Here is a 17721-nt window from a genome sequence, read left to right on the forward strand (position 1 = left end):
TGTGTGGCCTGCTCTGAGCTGTGAAAGGTACATTCTAGGGCCAGGCTTGGTGGCTCATGCCTGTAATCCCAGCACTTTGGGAGGCTGAGGCTGGCGGATCACGAAGTCAAGAGATGGAGACCATCCTGGCAAACATGGTGAAACCTCGTCTCTACTAAAAATACAAAAATCAGCTGGGCATGGTGGCACATGCTTGTAGTCCCAGCTGCTCAGAAGGCTGAGGCAGGAGAATTGCTTGAACCCGGGAGGCAGAAGTTGCAGTGAGCCGAGATTGCGCCACTGCACTCCAGTCTGGCAACAGAGGGAGACTCCATATCAAAAAAAAGACAAGGAAGGGAGGAAGGCAGAGAGAGGGCCTGAGAGCGTTGTGGCAGAGCTGGGACCCTGCAGCAATGAGGCCTGATATACAGAAGGCAATGGGTTGTGGGTTATAAAGGTGTATATTTACTATATCTAAATGCAGAACATCTGTGGGGTGGATACTAGAGCTATCCCATTTTATAGATAAGATCGTTGGGGCTAAGAGAGGGTAAGCAACTTGTTCACGGTTGCCCAGTTAGGAAACAATGGTACTATTTCCAAACCCGGGGAGCCAGGTCCTCACAGTCTTCTTGGATAGCAAGATGGAGCTCCAGTATCATAACTTTATAGAAAGTTGGGGCAATGGTGCTGTCACAGGAGGTCACCTGGGGTTTGGTTCTGATACAGGAAGCAGCACAGCCCTGGAGTCACAGTCCGGGTGCCGATCCTGCCTGCCTTCCCAGTTGTTGACTTGTACTTATTAAAAAATAGAACTAGCCGGGCGCGGTGGCTCAAGCCTGTAATCCCAGCACTTTGGGAGGCTGAGGTGGGTGGATCATGAGGTCGAGAGATCGAGACCATCCTGGTCAACATGGTGAAACTCCGTCTCTACTAAAAATACAAAAAAAAACTAGCTGGGCATGGTGGCGCGTGCCTGTAATCCCAGCTACTCGGGAGGCTGAGGCAGGAGAATTGCCTGAACCCAGGAGGCAGCGGTTGCGGTGAGCCGAGATCGCGCCATTGCACTCCAGCCTGGGTAACGAGAGCGAAAATCCGTCTCAAAAAAATAAAATAAAATAAAAATAGATAGAACTTGGTTTCCCCACCTTGCAGGCTGGCACCAAAGATTCCAGTCCTGGTAGCTCCGCTCAGCTTGTCAAAATTTCCTTCCTCAACTCTTGCCCCACAGGCTTTCTCTTGCTCCTGCCTTCAGAGGGTGAAACGAAAGCAGAGGCAGCAGGAATAGCCCTTTGCAAACTGGCCCAGCGTTGCCCACACACCAGCGCCAGGCAGGGTCCTAATTGTAACCTGTGGGCGTGTCAGGTGATCCTAGGATGCAGGTAGCATCTGTTCATATGCCTCGCAGAGATCACATGTAATATGGCCACTTGGGGACTCAGGCAGGAGAGACAGTGACAGTGGGTGTTCTGTTTTCTTTCTTTCTTTTTTTATAAAGATGGGGTTTCACCATGTTGGTCAGGCTGGTCTTGAACTCCCGACCTCAGGTGATCCACCCGCCTTGGCCTCCAAAGTGCTTGGATTACAGGCATGAGCCACCATGTCCGGCCGTCCCGTTTTCTTGTAGCAACACATGGATCAATTGGAGCAAAGCCACCATGGACCCCCCCACCCCACCGGGCAGCCTGCCTCAGTCATTTCCCTTTGTGACATGGCCAGGAAGATGCTTCTACCCAAGAAAGAAAAAAAGCTACTGTTTTTATACTTTATTTACAAGGGCAGTGTCCTAAGGCATGTCCCCACCCCATGAGAATCCACAAAGTGGGGGTAACGGGAAGGGGGCAGCAAGGCCACAAGCTTGAGGCCGAGTTCAGCTTTGGGACACATATGTCCAGGGAAAAGGCTCAGAAACACCCATACAGTAAGTTTGCGTGTGTGTAGGGGGAGGATTTAGGGGTGAGGGTCTTGTGGGTGTATGTACAGGTGGTCCAGCCACAGTGAGACTGTTAGCATGCCCTCTCATTCTCCCAGGTCCCACGGGCTGCCATTCTTAGGACGGTGGGGATATTCATCCTCACGCTGCAGCCAGCACTAACCCTGGCTATTCTGGGTGTAAGGTTTCAGCTGCAAGGCCTGCCTTGCTTCACCTGTGCTCCTATCTGCACCAAATCCCCCTCTGTGGACGCAGTGCCTTTCACATTACTGTCTCTGGCTCGCCCCTCTCCTGAGAGCCCCAGACCCTTACACTCGGTGTCCTGTTCTGCGGTATCCTACAAACACCGCCAGTCTAACATTTCCAAAGAGCACACAGTTCTCCCCACCGCAAACCCAGTCTCCCTATTTTTTCCTCTCTCCACCATCCAAAACCAACGAGTGCTCTGCTGCTGTGTCCTCATGTGATCCATCATGAAATCCTCTCACCTCTACCTTTGAAACAGCTTCAAATCCGACTGCTTCATACCCTTCAGTGCCTCCGTCCTGGTCCGGCCACCGGCACTTCCCACCTGCAGTCTCCCTCCTTGCTGGGCTCCAGCTTCCACCCCTGCCCCTGATAATCTGTCCCGATACAGTGCAGACAAGAGGGCTCTGTTTAAAACAGCCCATTAGGGCCAGGCACGGTGGCTCACGCCTGTAATCCTAGCACTTTGGGAGGCCGAGGTGGGTGGATCACCTGAGGTCAGGAGTTCAAGACAAGCCTGGCCATCAGGGTGAAACCCCATCTTAAAAAATAAATAAATAAAATAAAATATTACTTCCAAGAGACACTCCTAAGAATCTCCAGTGCATCTGAAATAAAATCCTAACTTGTGTGCCCCTGCCCACTTCTCTCTCCCCATCCGTTGGCTCTGACTTAATTCTACTCCAGCCGAGGCCGAGCACCTTCCTGCCCCAGAGCCTTCGCATTTGCTGTTGCTTCAGCCTAGAATCCTGGTCTCCAGCTCTTCCCAACGTGATCTCCTTCACCTCCTTCTGGCATGGCTTAAATGTCACCTCCTTGGAGAGGGCCTCCCAGACCTCTCTAGGCCCCCTTCTCACTTCCCTTCATAACCATGCCACAGCATGTGCGGAACTTGGTGTTTTGTGTTCACGGTCTTTTCCCCATTCAGTTGTCATCTCCAGGAGGGCAGGGACCTGTTTTTCTGTTTCCTTCACCGTTTCCCCCTGCACACTGGGCCTGGCACGCAGTAGGCACTCAATCAATCCATGCTAACTGAACAGATACAGGGACCCGGCCCCCTAGCAGTAACTTTCTAACACCTGGCTGGCCTCATTCCTGGGCCCTGGGAGGGTCCCCGAGGACAAGGCACGGTCGGTAGGGACCTCTACAGGGCCGGAGCTGGAGTGCAGGGCCCGGGAGACGCACTCTGGGAGGCGGCGCTGCTCCTCGCCCAGGCTGCGTCGCAGGCGGCAGTGGTGCCAGCCACGGCGGATCTCCGACTGCACCTGCGAAACGGTGGCGCTCAGAGGCGGCGCCGTACCCCGGGCGGCCGCTAGAGGGCGCAGGAGGCGGTCGGGGCTGTACCTACCTCCTTGTTGATGAAGCAGTAGAGGACGCTGATCAGAAAGCCCTGTCAGAGGAGGCGCGGGTGTGGGGAGTGTTACATCTCTGGTGGTAGCAGGACTGTAACCGCCTCCACCCCACCCCGTTTTTGTTTCTCTTTTTGTAAGAGTCTGGGGCGGGCGCTATGGCTCACGCCTGTAATCCTAGCACTTTGGGAGGCTGAAGTGGGTGGATCACCTGAGTTCAGGAGTTCAAGACCAGCCTGGCCATCATGGTGAAACCCCACCTTTTAAAAAAAAGAGTCGGAATCTGGCTCTTGTTACCCAGGCTGCAGTGCAGTGGTGTGATCTCGGCAAACTGCAACCTCCACCTCCCCGGTTCAAGTGATTCTCCTGCCTCATCCTCCTGAATAGCTGGGATTACAGGCGCCCGCCACCACACCCGGCTAATTTTTTTTTTTGAGACGGAGTTTCGCTCTTGTTACCCAGGCTGGAGTGCAATGGCGCGATCTCAGCTCACCGCAACCTCCGTCTCCTGGGTTCAAGCAATTCTCCTGCCTCAGCCTCCCGAGTAGCTGGGACTACAGGTGCGGGCCACCATGCCCAGCAAGTTTTTGTATTTTTAGTAGAGACGGGGTTTCATCATGTTGACCAGAATGGTCTCGATCTCTTGAACTTGTGATCCACCCGCCTCGGCCTCCCAAAGTGCTGGGATTACATGCGTGAGCCACCGTGCCTGGCCTATATGCCTATCTGTAGTGTGTTTAGTGTGTGTCTCTCCCACTGGAGGGTAGGGTTCTTGGCTGTATCCTTGTGATAAGCCTGTAAGAGTGCTTAGTATATATACATGCTCAGTAATTTTTTGCTGAATTCAATGAATGAACAGCTTTGTTCAGTGAGACTGTTATTGTCCACACTTTAGAGATCAGAAAACTGAGGTCGAATTAGGTAAAGCAGCCTGGGCGTGGTGGCTCACGCCTGTAATCCCAGCACTTTGGAGGCCAAGGCGGGTGGATCACCTGAGGTCGGGAGTTGGAGGCTAGCCTGGCCAACATAGTGAAACCTGGTCTCTACTAAAAACACAAAAATAGCCGGGTGCGGTGGCTCAAGCCTGTAATCCCAGCACTTTGGGAGGCCAAGGCGTGTGGATCACGAGGTCAAGAGATCGAGACCATCCTGGTCAACATGGTGAAACCCCGTCTCTACTAAAAATACAAAAAATTAGCTGGGCATGGTGGTGCATGCCTGTAATCCCAGCTACTCAGGAGGCTGAGGCAGGAGAATTGCCTGAACCCAGGAGGCGGAGGTTGCGGTGAGCCAAGATCGTGCCATTGCACTCCAGCCTGGGTAACAAGAGCGAAACTCCGTCTCAAAAAAAAAAAAAAAAAAAAAAAAAAAAAAAGCCTGGTGTGGTGGCAGATGCTTGTAATCCTAGCTATCGGGAGGCTGAGGTAGGAGAATCACTTGAACTAGGAAGTAGAGGTTGCAGTGAGCCAAGATCATGCCACTGCACTCCAGCCTGGGTGACAGAGCAACAAAGACTGTCTCAAAAAAGAAAAAAAAACGGCCAGGTGCGGTGGCTCAAGCCTATAATCCCAGCACTTTGGGAGGCCAAGGCGGGTGGATCACGAGGTCGAGAGATCGAGACCATCCTGGTCAACATAGTGAAACCCCGTCTCTACTATAAATACAAAAAAAAAAAAAACTAGCTGGGCGTGGTGGCGCGTGCCTGTAATCCCAGCTACTCAGGAGGCTGAGGCAGGAGAATTGCCTGACCCCAGGAGGCGGAGGTTGCGGTGAGCCGAGATCGAGCCATTGCACTCCAGCCTGGGTAACAAGAGCGAAACTCCGTCTCAAAAAAAAAAAAAAAAAAAAAAAAAGCTAGGTGCAGTTGCTCAAGCCTGTAATCCCACACTTTTGGGAGGCTGAGGCAGATGAATCACCTGAGGTCGGGAGTTTGAGGCCAGCCTGACCAACATGGAGAAACCCCCTCTCTACTAAAAATACAAAATTAGCCAGGCGTGGTGGTGCATGCCTGTAATCCCAGCTCCTCGGGAGGTTGAGGCAGGAGAATCACTTGAACCCCAGAGGCAGAGGTTGCAGTGAGTCGAGATCTCACCATTGCACTGCAGCCCAGGCAGCAAGAGCAAAACTCCATCTCAAAAAAAAAAAAAAAAAAAAAAAAAAAAGAATGAACGAACTAAATCCTATCTTCACACCCCATTTAGTGGCTGCATCTGAAAACGACTGCAGCTCTCGAGCCCTTCTGGGGAGGCCTTGGGTGGAGCCTCTGCACCCCGCCTGAGCACCTGGAAGGAGCTGAGGAAGATCTCAAAGCCGAGCTTGGCGAAGCGCAGGGCTCCCCGGGCCTGTTCCTCGGTCACGGGAGCAAACACCACCTCGTGGACACCCAGCAGGGGCACCAGCGTTAGTGTGGAACGAGCCAGCCTGGGGAGAGAGGCAGCAGTGATCCCATACGCAGTCCTGGTTCCCCATCTCGTACCCGGCACCTTCCCCTCGGTCCCCACCGCGCGCCCTCACCTCAGCCGGTAATCCCGGCAGCGCATTTGCCGTGTCCTCAGCTTGGACAGGAGAATGCCAAGAATGCGGATAAAAATGAGGAAATTAATCTGTGGGGAAAGATAGTGGCTGAGCCAGCCGTGATCCTGTTCTGGAGGGGCAGGAGGTGGCACCCCACTTCCCAGAATGGGAAATCCCTGAGGACGGCCTGGTGGAGGCGGGACCGATCCTACCAAGATGGTCATGAGGATGGGGGTCCGTATGATCCACCAAATGGCCTTGACTTCGTTGCGCTCCCAGCACCTGGGGAAGGCGGGGTAGAGCTAAGAGAAAACCCTCTAGACTCACCGGATCACCAAGCTCATTTGCTTGCTAGGCTCCGCCCACCGCACTTGAGACCCCCCCCCCCACACACACACACACACGCACGCACGCACGTGCGCACACACACACTCCCTAGGGTCCCGCCCATTACGATCCAGGTTCCACCCCCACTCCCCTTGCCGGTTGCCCTCCAACACAGCCTTTCCTAGCTCCCCATTCCTCTGGACCCCCGCCCACGTCCCCCCAGCACGGAATAGCCTTCCGACCCTGCTTGTTTCCGTCACAACCCCGCCCACATCCCTCAAAGCCCCGCCCACCTCCCGGGCCCCACCCCCGCCCCTGCAACTCACTGCGTGTTCTCGTACAGGTACCTGACGATCACCCAGGGAATGACGAAAAGCGCGGGGGCCCCTGTGCAGACCCCGACCCCGCCCCCCCACCCCGCCGCAGCTGTGAGCGCGCGTACGGGCCCCGCCAGGCCCAAGACCCGCGGAATTCCTCTGTCAGGGGTTGGGGAGGCAGAAGCCTACAGATGGGAGGAGATCCCCACAGGCCAACCAGCTGGGCAGTTGGGGGAGCCGAGGAGAGGCAGGCGCGCTGGGTTGGGCTGGGGATGGGGTAGGGGCTCACCCCAGCCGAGGAGCAGGTAGCAGCGGAAGTGGCCTTCCTCGGAGCCGCCCACGAGCACCAGGAGACTGTGCAGGTAGACGCCCTCTACCAGCAGCCACGTGTAGTTGGCACCGACGCAGTACTGGGTCACGATCTGGGCCGTGCGGCAGGCAGCGAGGGCCTAGGAAGCCGCCAGACCGGTAGACAGGTAGTCAGCGCTGCCTGGGTGTCTCCCCCAACCTTGATCGCCCTCCACCCCATCTCTTGCCATCAAAGGTTCTTCCATTCTGCGTTCCCAGTGTATGGTATCTGTGATTAGTTTATCTTACCCTACTCCCTTTCCCTATATGGACTCTCCCACTCTGAACCCCTTAACAACTGTATCTGGCCGGGCACGGTGGCTCACGTCTGTAATCACAGCACTAAGAGGCCAAGGCAGGCAGATCATCTAAAGGCAGGAGGTCTAGACCAGCCTGGCCAACATGGTGAAACCCCATCTCTACTAAAAATACAAAAGTTAGCTGGGCATCACCCAGATGCAGTGACTCACACCTGTAACCCAGCACTCTGAGAGGCTGAGGCAGGCGGATCACCTGAGGTTAAGAGTTCAGGCCAGGCGCGGTGGCTCAAGCCTGTAATCCCAGCACTTTGGGAGGCGGAGGCGGGTGGATCACAAGGTCGAGAGATCGAGACCAACCTGGTCATCATGGTGAAACCCCGTCTCTACTAAAAATACAAAAAATTAGCTGGGCATGGTGGCACATGCCTATAATCCCAGCTACTCAGGAGGCTGAGGCAGGAGAATTGCCTGAACCCAGGAGGCGGAGGTTGCGGTGAGCTGAGATCGCGCCATTGCACTCCAGCCTGGGTAACAAGAGTGAAACTCTGTCTCAAAAAAAAAAAAAAAGAGTTCAAGACCAGCCTGGCCAATATGGTGAAACCCTGACTCTACTAAAAATACAAAAAAATTTGGGTTTAAACCTCCACCTCCCCGGTTTAAACAATTCTCCTGTCTCAGCCTCCTGAGTAGCTGGGACTACAGGTGCATACCACCATGCCCAGCTAATTTTTCTATTTTTAGTAGAGATGGGGTTTCACCATGTTCGTCAGGCTGATCTTGAACTCCTGACCTCATGATCTACCTGCCTCGGCCTCCCAAAGTGCTGGGATTACAGTCACCATGCCTGGCCCTTTTTTTTTTTTTTTTTTTGAGACAGGCTCTCAATCTTTTGCTGGATTGCACTGGCACCATCACAGCATCACAGCTCACTGCAGCCTTGACCTCCTGGACTCAAGTGATCCTCTTTTCTCAGCCTCTCAAGTAGCTGAGACTACAGACGTGGGCTGCCATGCCCTGCTAATTTTTGTATTTCTTTTGTAGAGATTGAACTCCTGGGCAAAAAGCGACCCACCCACCTCAACCTCCCAAAGCTCTGGGATTACAGGTGTGAGCCACCCCCTGGCCATGATATGGCTTCTTTTTTTGTTTTTTGAGATGGAGTCTCCCACTGTCACTGGGGCTGGAGTGAGTGCAGTGGCACAGTCTCGGCTCACTGCAACCTCCACCTCCTGGGTTCAAGCAATTCTCCTGCCTCAGCCTCCCGAGTAGCTGGGATTACAGGCATGTGCCACCATGCCCAGCTAATTTTTTGTATTTTTAGTAGAGACAGGGTTTCATTATGATGGCCAGGCTGGTCTTCAACTCCTGACCTCAGATGATCCACCCGCCTTGGCCTCCCAAAGTTCTGGGATTGCAGGCATGAGCCACTGCCCAACCATGCTATGGCTTCTTAACAATTGGTATGGTCCAACTTGTGACCAGATAGTTCTCGCCACGTCTGCTCCCAGCCTCGAGTCTCTCCCACCCTGTCTCCTAGTAACAAACTGGCACCTACCACATCCCTCACCCCCAGCAGGTGGATCCTCTCATTGGTGAAAAAGTCCAATGATGGGTGAGATAATGAGGGAGAGGAATGGAAAATTCCAACACGGGGGTGATAGGCTGGGAGATTTCAATGATGATGGAGGCTGAGTTGGGAGGGTCCCTCTCCAAATATGTCTTGGGGGAAGGGATCAAGACACATGTTGAGAGGGATCCTCCCAACTCTGATAAACTGTTGAGAGTGTAGGAGGTAGGAAATAGACTGAGAACTTCCTGGTCCCACCAGGGAAGCGAGATTCCCATGTGGAGGAACGGAAGGAGGATACCCACCTGATTCCACAGTGCAGGGGCCTGGTCACCAGGGTAGGGGCCAGGTTGAGGCAGTAGACGATCTCGGCTGAGAATGGCCGCCGCCCGCAGCATGGAAGACGCGAACAGGTTGATGTGGATATAGTTTCTAGTGCAATGCAGCCGCCTAGGGGATTTGGAAGGCAGTTTGGGGACCCCTGGAGGGCTGTATTCAGCCACACAGAGCTCTATTTTATTTTTTTGAAACAGGGTCTCACTCTGTCACCCAGGCTGGAGTGCAGTGGCACAATCAGGGCTCACTGCAGCCTCAACTTCCTGGGCTCAAGCCATCCTCCCATCTCAGCACCCCGCTGTAGCTGGGACCACAAGTGCATCACCACCATGCCCAGCTAACTTTTTATTTTTCGTAGAGACAGTTTCACTATGTTGCCCAGGCTGGTCTCAAACTCCTGGGCTCAAGCGATCCTCCTGCCTTGGCCTCCCACAGTACTGGGATTACAGGTGTTAGCCACCATGCCCGGCCACACAGAAGTCCTTTAGCCACCCTCACTGTGCTCTTTATAGAACCACCAGTGCCTGCTTGGAGCTGGTGGAACCTGATCACCCCGTCTTACTAGACAAACTGACCCACTTCTCAGTGGGTCTCTGAGGGTCTCTGCCACCACCACTCAGGGTTAAGGTCCCACCTGAACAAAATCAAGATGAGCAGGGCTAGCAGCAGTGTGGCGAGAGACAGGGAGTAGCCGACAGTGTACATAGCCTGGAGCCGCTCCAAGATGAGCCTTTGGTCCTGGTGGGGGCAAGAAGTGGAGAAGAACAAGGCTTGGCCCTTCCCCCAGGTCCAGAGAGAGACTGGAAAGACCTCGGCTCTTTGTTTCTGCCCAGACACCCTATTTTCTCTTGAGGAACTGCTGACTCTTATTTGAGAAGGGCTGAATCCAAGCTACTCAGCCTGACCTCAAGTGGTCCGTCCGCCTTGGCCTCCCAAAGTGCTGGGATTACAGGCGTGAGCCTCTGCACCCAGTCCAATTAGAAAAAAAGAAAGTAGACATTTAAAAGTTGAATGACTGCCTGAATTCTTTCCTATCTTCCTTCCTTTCTTCCTCCCTCCCTCCCTTCCTTTCTTTTCTTTCTTTCTTCCTTTCTTTCTTTCTTTTTTTTTTGAGGCAATCTCACTCTATCACCCAGATGGGAGTGCAGAGATGTGATTAGGACTTATTGCAGTCTCTACTTCTCAGGGTTAAGTGATCCTCTTGCTTCTTCTTCTTCTTCTTCTTCTTTTTTTTTTTTTTTTGAGACAGAGTTTTGCTCTTGTTACCCAGGCTGGAGTGCAATGGCGCGATGTCGGCTCACCGCAACCTCCGCCTCCTGGGTTCAGGCAATTCTCCTGCCTCAGCCTCCTGAGTAGCTGGGATTACAGGCACACGCCACCATGCCCAGCTAATTTTTTGTATTTTTAGTAGAGACGGGGTTTCACCATATTGACCAGGATGGTCTCGATCTCTTGACCTCGTGATCCACCCGCCTCGGCCTCCCAAAGTGCTGGGATTACAGGCATGAGCCACTGCACCCGGCTCATTTTTTGATTTTTTTTTCTAGAGATGAGGTTTCGCTATGTTGTGTAGACTGGTCTGGAACTCCTGGGCTCAAGAGATCCTCTTGCCTTGGCTTCCTGAAGTGTTGGGATTCCAGTTGTGAGCCACAGCACCCTGCCATCTCATTCTTTTCCATCACAGAAGCCCATACATACATCTTTCTCTCTCTCTTTGAAGCAAGTCTGAGTTGAGTTTCTGTCACTTGCAACCTAGAGTTCTAAACAGTCCAAGGGATTTCAGGCCCTGCCTTAGCTACTGCCTTTCCTGAAGCCCTCACCTCTTCTTACCAGAAAGGCCTCATTCTTCTCTGGGTTCTCACATTGTGTATGATCTCTCCAAAGTCCCCACTGGCCATCACTTCCACACTGGCGGAGGACAAAACCTTCAGCCACTGTGGGGAAATAAGAGAGGGGATTAAGGCACACAGAGAGAAATACAGAAAAACAAACTGTGAGACAATAGCAAAGAGGGGGAGAGCCGAAATCATGATGATGATGGTGATGATGATAAATCAACCCTTATATGGCATGTTATATATATTAATTTGATATTCATACAAGCCCATAAAATTGATAATATCCTTAACCCAGTTTTACACTCGGGAGAATTGAGATACAAAAAGTTAAGGCCGGGTGCGGTGGCTCACGCCTGTAATCCCAGCACTTTGGGAGGTCGAGGTGGGCAGATCACAAGGTCAAGAGATTGAGACCATCCTGGCCAACATGGTGAAATCCTGTCTCTACTAAAAACACAAAAATTAGCTGGGCATGGTGGCACATGCCTGTAGTCCCAGCTACTTGGGAGGCTAAGGCAGGAGAATCACTTGAACCTGGGAGGTGGAGGTTGCAGGGAGCCAAGGTCGCACCACTGCACTCCAGCCTGGCAACAAAGCAAGACTCCATCTCAAAAAAAAAAAAAAAAAAAAAAAAAAAAAAAAAAAGTTACATAGGCCTGTAATCCCAGCGCTTTGGGAGGCTGAAGTGAGAGGATGCCTTGGAGCCAGGAATTTAAGACCAGCCTGGGTAACATGGCAAGACTCTGTCGTTGCCAAAATTTTTTTTTTTTTTTTTTTCGAGACGGAGTTTCGCTCCTGTTACCCAGGCTGGAGTTCAATGGCGCAATCTCGGCTCACCGCAACCTCCACCTCCTGGGTTCAAGCAATTCTCCTGCCTCAGCCTCCTGAGTAGCTGGGATTACAGGCAAGCGCCACCATGCCTAGCTACTTTTTTTGTGGTTTTTTTAGTAGAGACGGGGTTTCACCATGTTGACCAGGATGGTCTCGATCTCTCGACCTTGTGATCCACCCGCCTCGGCCTCCCAAAGTGCTGGGATTACAGGCTTGAGCCACCGCGCCCGGCCAAAAAATTTTTAAAATTAGCTAGGTGTGTTAGCGTTTGCCTGTAGTCCCTGCTATTAGGGAGGCTGAGGCAGGAGGATCGCTTGAAATCCAGGAGTTCCAAGGCTGCAGTGAACGATGATGTTGACACTGCCCTCCATCCTGGGTGACAGAGTCAGACTCTGTCTCAAAAAGAAAAAAATATATAGGTTAAATAAATAGTCTGAGGCGACATTGCTAGTTAGGCTCAGATGCCCAGAGACTGACAGACTCAGGAAAAGGAGACAAAGTAAGATCCCTTAGGCGCAATGGCACTTTGGGAAGCCGAGGCCGGTAGTTCACTTGAGGTCAGGAGTTCAAGACCAGCCTGGCAACAAGGTGAAACCCCGTCTCTACTGAAAATGCAAAAAAAAAATTAGCCGGGTGTGGGGGCGCTGCGCCTGTAATCCCGGTTTCTCGGGAGGCTGAGGCTGGAGAATCGCTTGAACCGGGAGGCGGAGGTTTCGGTGAGCCGAGTTGGCGCCACTGCACTCCAGCCTGGGCGATAGAGCGAGACTCCGTCTCTAAATAAATAGAGATACGGAGACAGAGAAGCTGCGTTGTGTGAGAGAGGCATGGTTGGACAGACGGGAGAAACCCAGCCTGCTGGATAGGAGTAGGGCAAAGAGGAACAGGAGAGGGATGCAGGTGAGCTGTGGGACTTGGTTGTAGGTGTCTCGGGGCCAACGTTAGCAGTTTGTGTCTGGCGAGGGCTCCAGGCCCAGGCAGCAACTCACCATGGCGGTACCAGGGCAGGTACCAGGGGCAGGATGCACGGACAGTGGCGTTAGGTGCAGCATAGTCCCAGCAGACGTACATATCGAAGGACCCGTTACACGCGAGGCCTGGGGGTGGGCAGGGGGGGCAGGTGCCCAGTGGACCTACTGCGCAGTGGGCCAGGGCTTCCCTGCCCGCCACACCAAGCCCGGCTCTAGCCCCGCCCACTCGGAACCCATTCTGTCCCGGGTCGGCCACAAGCTCCTCCCACTAGCCTCAAAGCCCCGCCCCTCCTCCCGGCCCCACTCTGGGCTCCTCCCACCAAACAAGTCCCCGCCCCAGATCTTTCCACCCCTACCCAGTCTCCATCCCAAACCCCGTACCCTTCAAGGTCCATTTTAGTACAGGTCCCGCCCAGGGCTCCTCCCATTTCAAGCTTCTTCCGAGGCCTCCCCCCACCCCCCATCCGTGGTCCCGCCCCAGTTCCCACCGCGCCCGTCAGCCCCTGGTCCTCTCCAGCCCACAGCACCCGAGGTTTCTTCTTCACCCGTCAGCCCAAGGCCCCCCCTCCAAGTTCACCCCTTTCAGCTTCGGGTCCTCCCTGCGTCCCCAGCCCTCTTGGTCACACCTGAGGGCGGTTCCGCGGCTGCTAGGGTCTCCTGGCACTCCTTGCGGTACCGTTCCCAACGCTGGTACAGCTCCCCCGCCGTCTGCCTCTCAGAGCCTGTCTAGGAAAAGAAAGAAGGGAGGACCCCCCAGACCGACCCCCGCTCCCAGGCTGCTTGGCCATGTGGGCCAGAAGCACCCCAGAGAGACTTCGAGGGGTTGTCCGGTTTTGCTCGGGAGTCTTGGGTGGTTTGGAACCAAGTTTCAAGTCTTGGGGTTGGGTACCTGGAAGCCACCCAATGGAGTGGCTATGGGAGACTTCAAGAAAAAACCTTCAAGAAAATTGGGGAAGGGGTGGCTGAAATTATCAGGGGGATTTGCTGGGGGAAGAAAAGGGAGTGGAAACAATCATCAAAACCTGAATCTGGGCCCCAGCGCGGTGGCTCACGCCTGTAATCCCAACACTTTGGGAGGCCGAGGTGGGTGGATCACTTGAGGCCAGCAGCTCGAGACCAGCCTGGCCAACATGGTGAAACCCCGTCTCTACTAAAAATGCAAAAATTAGCTGGGCGTGGTGGTGGCGGCTTGCTCCTGTAGTCCCAACTACTCAGGAGGCTGAGGCAGGATAATCACTTGAACCCAGGAGACGGAGGTTACAGTGAGCTGAGATGGCACGACTGCACCCTAGCCTGGGTGACAGAGTGAGATTCCGTCTCAAAAACAAAAACAAACAAACAAAAAAAAACAAAACAAAACCCCACAACTTGAATCTGGGCAAGTGGGACAGTCTTGAAACTCTCTTTGGGCTGAGGTAAGCCTTTATTTTTTTATTTCTCTGAGATAGTCTCACTCTTGTCACCCAGGCTGGAGTGCAGTGGTGTGATCTTGGATCACTGCAACCTCTGCCTCCCGGGCTCAAGCAACCTCTGCCTATTGCCTCAGCCTTCCCAGTAGCTGGGACTACAGGTGCGTGCCACTACACCTGGCTATTTTTTAAATTTTTAGTAGAGATGGGGTTTCACCATATTGACCAGGCTGGTCTTAAACTCCTGACCTCAAGTGATCCACCTGCCTCAGCCTCCCAAGGTGCTGGGATTACAGGTGTGACCCCTAATCAGGGAAGCCCTAAAACCATCCCCAGACCTCCCTCCAAGCCTGGAGCTCCTCTGGCTCCTCGGATCCTCACCTCCGCCCTCCGTAGCAGCAGCCCCCACAGCAAGAGCCGCAGCAGCAGCTGCAGGGTAGGAGAGGTAGTCATCGGGAGGGTGGTGAAGGGTCTGGTTCGTGCAGGGGCGATCAGGCCTGGAGGGTCCCAGGGCAGGGTCAGTACCTCAGCCCCCCGCCCTCTGACTCCATCCCCAGCGTCACCCAGCCTCAGGGATTTACACATGCAGACTACCAGGCAGCGCGTTCCCCCCCCACCCACCCACCCCCACAACTCCCAGGCATGATGATCTGGGGGGAGGGAGAGGCATGCAGAGTGGGTGGGACTGGGTGGTGGGCGGGGCCCCTTAAGTGATTCCCAGGCCGCCCCTGACTGTTGCTCAGGCAGCGAAGGTGGAAGGGGGGTGTTTGCTGAGCGGGCGGTTGCCCTAGAGCTACGCTGGGCGGAAGCGTCAGTGTTACGGGGAGTATGCGCCTACAGACTCCTGGGAACCCAGGGACCGCTTTGGAGAGGAGAGAGTAAAAACCATCAGCCTAGCCCCCTTTTATATGGGGGACTGAAAAACTTGAAGGTTTTCAATATCTCCTAGTGGGGTGCTTGAAACGACCATCTGAGTTCCCCCAGCCTGGTGGAGAAATTGAAATGCCTTTCCAGGTTCCCACTCTCCAAGCCCAAAGGGTTTTGTAGCACAGATAGGAAGCCGACCTTATAAAACTTTCCCCACTGGGGGCAGATAAAGCCCAAATAAGTGGGACAACCCTTTCCCAGCACCCAAGTACTTAGGGACCGGGAGAGGCGACAGATCCGGGGTTAGGTGTGTGCAGATGCCTGGAAATCTGTCTATCTAACGCCCAACACCCACCCACCCGGGCCCCCACAACTCCACATAGAGAAAGAGGGAAGCAGAGAGGATCTCAGATCCAACCCCAGAAAGACAGACAACGGCGTCACAGATGCAAGCAACAGAAATATAAAGACAGAGGCACAGAGACTGAGGGACAGAATGAGATCCCCAGCCAGAGACCAGAGACCAACAGAGAGACACAGCTGTGGGCTGGAAGACAAAGTGGAGGGAGACAGCACTGGGGAAAGAGGTTATCTCAGCTCAGCAGAGATGAAGACACGCAGACGGAGACATCAAGAGACAGAGATGAGCAAAGACTGTGGTGGGCACAGAGACAGAGACAAAGGCAGGGCAGAGAAGCAGAGGAGGAGAGTCCCAGAGACTTGAGGGGTCGAAGGGGGTAGGAGGAATGGGCTGGGACTGGGGAGCCCTCACCTGTCCCCAGTCCTGCTGCTGGTCCCTTGCTCCTGCAGCCCCTGCCACCGCTGCCTCCACTGTCGTCTGGGCTCTGGGAGAGGTGACAGGCGCTTGCAGCCCGGGGTGGTGGGAGGGGGCGGGGCCAAGGCAGACGGGGAACGGAAGTGGGGAGCTCTGGGGCAGAGAGCTGAGCAGGGGGCAGTCATCAAGGTCATGAGGGAGGGCAGTTACTGAATTGCCCTTGTCGCCCTCAGGACCCCTGTACCAAGTGTGCACAATCTCTCCTGCTGTCTCACTCACAGGTCCCCCCCACCCAGTCACTCATTCCCAGAGCCTCAGTCACTGAATCAAAACATGCAGTGTCACACAATCCCATAGGCTGAGCCATGGAGAGGCACAGTCACAGAATCTCACCAGCTGTTACTCACACAGCCACACGTTCAGTCACAGCCCTACAGTTCCACGGTCACACCCAGAGAGCCACAGTCCCTCACTCACAGGCAGACAGTCATCCACAGCAACAAAGCCACATGTCCAGGGCCGTGAACTCCCACACACAGTCACAGTCACAGTGTCCCAAGTTCCAACAACACTGTCGATCGCACGCGCATTCACGCAGCCACTGGGTTTCATCACAAACACTGTTGCCCTGCCAGCCTGTGGGACCTGGAAGGGCAGAGCCAGGACATCTGGGTGACCACTGGGTCCCCAGAATCATTCAGAGCAGGGGTTCAAGGAAGAATGGTCATGAAATAAATATATGCAGTATGCAGTTTTGTGGTTACTCGCAGACATACAATTTTTTTTTTTTTGAGACGGAATTTTGCTCCTGTTGCCCAGGCTGGAGTGCAATGGCGCAATCTCGGCTCACCGCAACCTCCGCCTCCTGGGTTCAAGCAATTTCTCCTGCCTCAGCCTCCTGAGTAGCTGGGATTACAGGCACGCGCCACCATGCCCAGCTAATTTTTTGTATTTTTTGTAGAGACGGGGTTTCACCATGTTGGCCAGGATGGTCTCCATGTCTTGACCTCGTGATCCGCCCGCCTCGGCCTCCCAAAGTGCTGGGATTACAGGCGTGAGCCACTGTGCCCGACCCTTTTTTTTTTTTGAGACAGAATCTCTCTCTGTTGCCCAGGCTGGAGTGCGGTGGCACGATCTCAGCTCACTGAAACCTTCGCCTCCCGGGTTCAAGCAGTTTTCCTGCATCACTTTCTGAGTAGCAGGGACTACAGGCGTGTGCCACCACACCCGGGTAGTTTTTGTATTTTTAGTAGAGACAGGGTTTCACCATGTTGCCCAAGCTAGTCTGGGCAACACGGTGAAACCTCCTGACCTCAGGTATCCGCCTGCCTCGGCCTCCCAAAATGCTGAGATTACAGGCCACAGCCACTGCACCCGGCCCATACAATCCTTTTTTAATTAAATTAATTTATTTATTTTCAAGAGTGGAGTGCATTGGCACAATTATAGCTCACTACAGCCTCCACTTCCTGGGCTCAAAGGATCTTTCCACCTCAGCCTACACTAGCTGGGATTACAGGCATGAGACACCCTGCCTAGCTAATTTTTGTATGTGTGTTTTTAGTAGAGATGGGGTTTCACCATGTTGACCAGGGTGGTCTCCAATTCCTGGCTTCAGATGATCCGCCTGCCTCGGCCTCCCAAAGGGCTGGGATTACAGGCATGAGCCTCTATGCTCCAACCTTTTTTTTTTTTTTTTTTGAGACGGAGTTTCGCTCTTGTTACCCAGGCTGGAGTGCAATGGCGCGATCTCGGCTCACCGCAACCTCCGCCTCCTGGGTTCAGGCAATTCTCCTGCCTCAGCCTCCTGAGTAGCTGGGATTACAGGCACGCGCCACCATGCCCAGCTAATTTTTT

At 53.9% G+C, this 17721-nt stretch overlaps 1 protein-coding gene across 1 annotated transcript; it reads right to left on the reverse strand.

Moving 5' to 3' along the window:
* Window positions 1–1736: 1736 nt before the first annotated feature.
* GIPR (gastric inhibitory polypeptide receptor) lies at window positions 1737–14734 on the reverse strand. The gene is made up of 13 exons (XM_039466360.2): window positions 14604–14734; window positions 13440–13539; window positions 12832–12939; window positions 11007–11110; window positions 9811–9914; window positions 9146–9290; window positions 6955–7114; window positions 6675–6735; window positions 6234–6303; window positions 6022–6110; window positions 5790–5928; window positions 3507–3548; window positions 1737–3423 (listed from the first exon to the last, which is right to left on the reverse strand). The coding sequence occupies exons 1-13, from the start codon at window positions 14673–14675 to the stop codon at window positions 3217–3219; spliced, it is 1401 nt and encodes a 466-aa protein (XP_039322294.1). The 5' UTR covers window positions 14676–14734; the 3' UTR covers window positions 1737–3216.
* Window positions 14735–17721: the final 2987 nt, after the last annotated feature.

Source organism: Saimiri boliviensis, chromosome 14 (assembly GCF_048565385.1).
Source record: "Saimiri boliviensis isolate mSaiBol1 chromosome 14, mSaiBol1.pri, whole genome shotgun sequence".
Lineage (NCBI taxonomy): Eukaryota > Metazoa > Chordata > Mammalia > Primates > Cebidae > Saimiri > Saimiri boliviensis.

Coding starts and splice junctions, on each gene's coding strand:
- GIPR (XM_039466360.2), bottom strand. CDS start 14,675: ATGACTACCTCTCCTACCCTGCAGCTGCTGCTGCGGCTCTTGCTGTGG. Junction 13,540..14,603: donor TGCTGCTACGGAGGGCGGAG/GTGAGGATCCGA, acceptor TTCTTTTCCTAG/ACAGGCTCTGAGAGGCAGAC. Junction 6,736..6,954: donor CTACCTGCTCCTCGGCTGGG/GTGAGCCCCTAC, acceptor GGGTCTGCACAG/GGGCCCCCGCGCTTTTCGTC.